At 48.5% G+C, this 4,470-nt stretch overlaps 1 protein-coding gene across 1 annotated transcript in view; it reads right to left on the bottom strand.

Moving 5' to 3' along the window:
• The window catches only part of DNER (delta/notch like EGF repeat containing), a 322,578-nt gene extending 318,831 nt beyond the window's left edge, over positions 1–3,747 (bottom strand). Inside the window, exons 1-3 of the mRNA XM_040450346.1 lie at positions 3,682–3,747; positions 593–881; positions 4–333 (exon numbers count right to left, since the gene is read on the bottom strand). Of these exons, the coding sequence (XP_040306280.1) occupies positions 4–333; positions 593–881; positions 3,682–3,747 (685 nt within the window). The remainder of the gene's footprint in view (positions 1–3; positions 334–592; positions 882–3,681) is intronic.
• Between the last annotated feature and the right edge of the window lie 723 nt (positions 3,748–4,470).

Raw genomic sequence — 4,470 nt, 5'->3', positions numbered from 1 at the left:
GGCGGCGGCGGCGGCGGCTGGAGCGACGGCGGTTCCGGCGAGGGCTGCTCCGCTGGGCCGGGCGCCTCCTGCAGCTGCTGGGATCCGCGGTTCCCGGGGCAACGGCGGGCGGGGCCTGAGGGGCGGGGCAAACAGGGGCGGGGCTCCGGGCGGGCGAGGGCGGGGGAGGAAAGGGGCGTGGGGACCCTTCGCCCCGCGGGGAGTTGGGGCAGGAGGCGCGCAAAGGTCCCCCCGGGCCCCCAAGCCTGAGGGGTGCGATCGGAGTCGCGGGCGTGTCCAAAGAGCCCCGAGGGAAGCGGCGGCGGCGCGGGCCCTGCGGGGAGCTAGGCGGTGCTGGGGAAGGGGAAGGGGTGGAGGGGTCAACGCCTGCGTGGGGAGGACTTCACGGGCCCCCAGGTGCCCAGCGGCCGAGCGGAGGGCGAGGCGGCGGAGGCTCGCAGCAACCGCCCGCGGCCTCTTGGCGCAGAATCGGTGGGACCGCTGCGGTGCCCAGCCTTAGCTCAGTCCCCGGGCTACTCTTCCCCCTCCCACAACACTCCCCCGGCACGCACAGCCCCCTCCCCGCGCCGCCCCCGAACCCCAGAGCCCCAACACCAGCTCCACCGCTGGGCTTGCTGGGAACAGCCCGGGCGTGGGCTCAGCGGGCCCCGGCCCTTGTCCTTGGTGCTGACCGAGGAGTGTCCCTTCTCTCGGGCCCTTTCCCGAGGGCGGAGCCGGCCGTGCCACTCAGAAACGTCTGACTGTGGCGTGTGAGAGCTGGAAGAGACCTCAGGAGCAGTGTCCAACCCTGTCGTTGAGCCGACGAGGAAACTGAGGCCCAGACAGGCTGGACTGGAACCCAGTGGGTCACTTGACTCCCAGCCCGGAACGCTGTCAGTCTTCTGAAAGAGCAGTTCAGAAGCGCAGGTTCACAAAGGCCCTGCCAAGCAGTATTTACTAGGGACCTCTGTGTAAAAGGAACATCCACCGCGACCTACTTGGGGGAGGATGCTCTTCTAAACGTCCCGGTTAGGCTGGCTCATGTTTTGACAGCCAAGAAGGCCAATTTCCACTGAGTAAACGCAACGGGCTTTGTCTCCACCACCTGACCTTTCACAGCCTCTGTGAATAGCCTCTGTGTATAGACTCCCAGGCACTTGTTACCTTGTTCTCACAGTAACCTCCTGAGAAAAGAAATGTGACTCTCTTGGATTGACAGTTGGGCAATTTTTTTTTTTCTTTTAGGGCACACGAAAGTAGTTCTGTGAAAAGCTGGGCAAATAAGAAAGTTAAAGAATCCACATGAATTCATGCACGGAGGTGCCACAGATGAGCAACCAGGAGCTGCTAAAAATCTCCAGTTAACCCAGGAGTCTAACCGGACAGTCTCTCCCCGTCCTGCTCGGATTCGGGAGCAAATGTCAGGGGTTCGTGCTGAGGAAGATGCCTGAAATTCATGTGGTCATTACAGGAAATCACTAAAACCTAGATGGAGCTGCCTGCAGCAGCAGGAATTCAGACCTCCAAGTGGATCAAACAGTTACTACATTTTGCCTCACACCCGCAGTCTTTTATCGGAGACTTCCTCTTCCAAAAAAAAAAAAAAAAATCTGAATTTTGTACCACGCCAGCACCCTCTGCTGGTAACTAGTCTCACCATTCAGGTGTTTCTTCCACTTTCTGTGCCCCCTGGAAGATGCATTCTTTCCTGAAACTCACTTCTCTGATCTTAAATCCTGAAAAAAATACGCTGGTGCTGGTGCTGTTCACTCCCTTCCATCAACACACACACTCAAATGAAGTGTAAAGAAGTTTGTAAGGTAATTAAAAATCACACTTCAGCTTATGATATCTTTGCCAAAGCAAAATTTTTGTGTGTGACTTTTGTATGACTTTGAAATAATGGAGGAACTAACACTGGCTTTATTTTCTGAATGCTGATTTCTGAATTTTCCAGATAATGTTTGGCACTGTAAAAGTATTCTTCCTTTAATCATTAAAAAACATATTACAGCAGAGACCATACAAGACCATTCCATTTTTCTCCAAGCTAAAAAGAAAGACTAAATCTCCCAGTCTCCTTGCTTATAGGTGGAGCCATGTGATTAGTTCTGAACAATAGAACATAGGGTTTTGTGCCCTGGCCCCAAGACATCCACACTAAATACTATGCAACTATATTATTAGTAGTCCTCTTCTCATTCTCAAAAAAGTGGGTCTTTTTTTGTTGTTGTTGTTTTGAAGGCTGATTTAGTACTTGACTGACAGTTTCCAACCATCTGCAAATACCCAGCTAAAGAGTCCAACTAATATACTACCTTGTCTTATTAACAGAAGTTATTAAAACAATGTTGGATCTATGTTTACATAAAAGCTAAAAAACCAATTGTCCTTGGGTTCATATTATCCCAAACTTACAGAACATCAAATCTTCACCCTAATCCATCTCATTTCCTTTCTTGATAGAGAGCCTACATTAACAAGTTGAGGGCAAAATATCAAAACAACGTGTCTAAATTTCAGCAAAGAATGTGATAGAATTTCTCATGATCACCTTATGGAGAAAGTGGACTTGAAACCATTGAGCAAATGTAGTCTGAACATACCAGTCAGTGGATCTCTACCAGGCTGGAGGAAGTTTTTAGGGAAATGCCATAGAATCTCAAAATTTGGCAGCTAATACAATTCATTCCGGAATCAGGATGTCAAATTGTCCCAACCAATAAAAATGCTAAGCTACATTAAGTAAAATGGGTTATGAAGTAAATGATGGTATATTTGGCCTTACGGCTATTTTCCAATATTTCTCTCTCTCCTTCTTCCAAGAACTGCTCTGTAGGACTATACTTTCCTGCTCCCTTGAAGTTAGGTGTGGTCATATGACTTGCCTTGACCAATGAAACATGAGGGGAAGTAGCATATGTCACTTACAGGTGGAAGCCTTTAAAATACAGTATATGACTCATGTGACCATGGTGACCAGCAAGATTCCAAGAGATGGAAGTTCTGCCAGCCTGTGTCCCTCGGGGAGGACAATGTGGTGATGCAGTGTGAACCTGCAATGAGCATATGGTGTAAGACATAAGTCATTGTAGTTTTAAGCCACTAAGAATCAGCAGTGTTAGATAACTCCAGGTCACATACTTGTAAATTGCTGGGCAGGACTGGTTATTCCCAGTGAGCCATGCAGCAGGACCAGCTAACTCAGATGGGCTATTCCTATGGAACAGAGGCTGGATCCAGTTGGGGATTCCAAGGTCTCTGGATCTGACGGAACAGAAAAGTGTCAAGAAACAATTTGGTCCATTTCTTCTCATGGATCTATTCCAGAGTTATAACTCAACTGCATTATACTGTAGGGTGTTATAGAAATATTACAAACCAATGCAAATGTAGTTGTCTTTATTTTTTGCATTTTGTCACAACAGGAGAAAGACATGCTCCCACGTTCGCACGGGTTCATAGGCATTTGGGAACTGCAGGCCTCAGTGAGAACAGCACATCTCTTCATGGTGAAGTTCTCACATCCTATGACCTCCAGAGCATCCTGTGGGAATGTTGGTCTGGATACACAGTGCGATGGTCCATACACTTAGAACCTCATAGAACAAATTGCAGAGGTTACCTGGTATAGTCTCCAGGGGTTGATATAAGATCCAAATTGGAACATTTATATTGTGTGATAACTCATGTTCAACTTACCTGGAGTTCCACAGGTGATTTAGCATACACCTTCTTCCCTAGAGTATTTAAGTTTTCTGCAGCCATTGGTAGGATGCTCCCTATGTCTCTCTCTGCACCCAGAGTTGCCCGTAGACAGCAATGCCTTTATTGCTGCCTCTTCTCACTTTCAGCTACGTTTTAAAGATCTAAGGGAACATTCCTGTCCCCTGCAGAGGGCGGGCCTGGATGCTGGATTGAAGCTGGAGTCAGCTTGGAAAAAAAGTCAACCACACAACCTAGAGAGAAGGGATGTTGTCATATTGCCTGACAATTTTCCTTCAGGAGATCAGCCCCTACTCAGCCTACGAGGACTGGAGCAGTTGTATCAAGAGCCACGATGATGTTGGGCAAGTTTCTCAGTCTTTTTCACCTTCAGATGCCACATAATATGGAGATATAAATCTCTATGTTGGAAAAGGTCATCAAAAGGATATGACAGCTGGTCCTCCTGCAAGCTGGACCTGGGCAATCATAGGCTCCTCACCCCCATCCATGTCCTGGGGACATACATTCCACTTGAATAGCCAGAGCTATTCAAGGATACAGCCTTAGAGAATAAGGTGTTGTTGAGACCGTCTGGACTAAATATGCGACTGAACCCAGTTAAAGTCTCCATATAAGATTCTGGTGAGCAGGTGTGGAGATCAACTCATCTGGTGGTCACCCAAGACAAACGTCGTATGTAAGTTCTCTTGTATATTAAAATTTCCACCTACCAGTCTGGAATGGCCTGCCTCTTTCCTGAGTCTGTCCTTGGCCTCTGTGTAT

Source organism: Herpailurus yagouaroundi, unplaced genomic scaffold (assembly GCF_014898765.1).
Source record: "Herpailurus yagouaroundi ecotype Mexico unplaced genomic scaffold, PumYag 202, whole genome shotgun sequence".
NCBI lineage: Eukaryota > Metazoa > Chordata > Mammalia > Carnivora > Felidae > Herpailurus > Herpailurus yagouaroundi.
The sequence above is the reverse complement of the archived record's forward strand: the minus strand, read 5'-3'. Positions and strand labels throughout refer to the sequence as shown.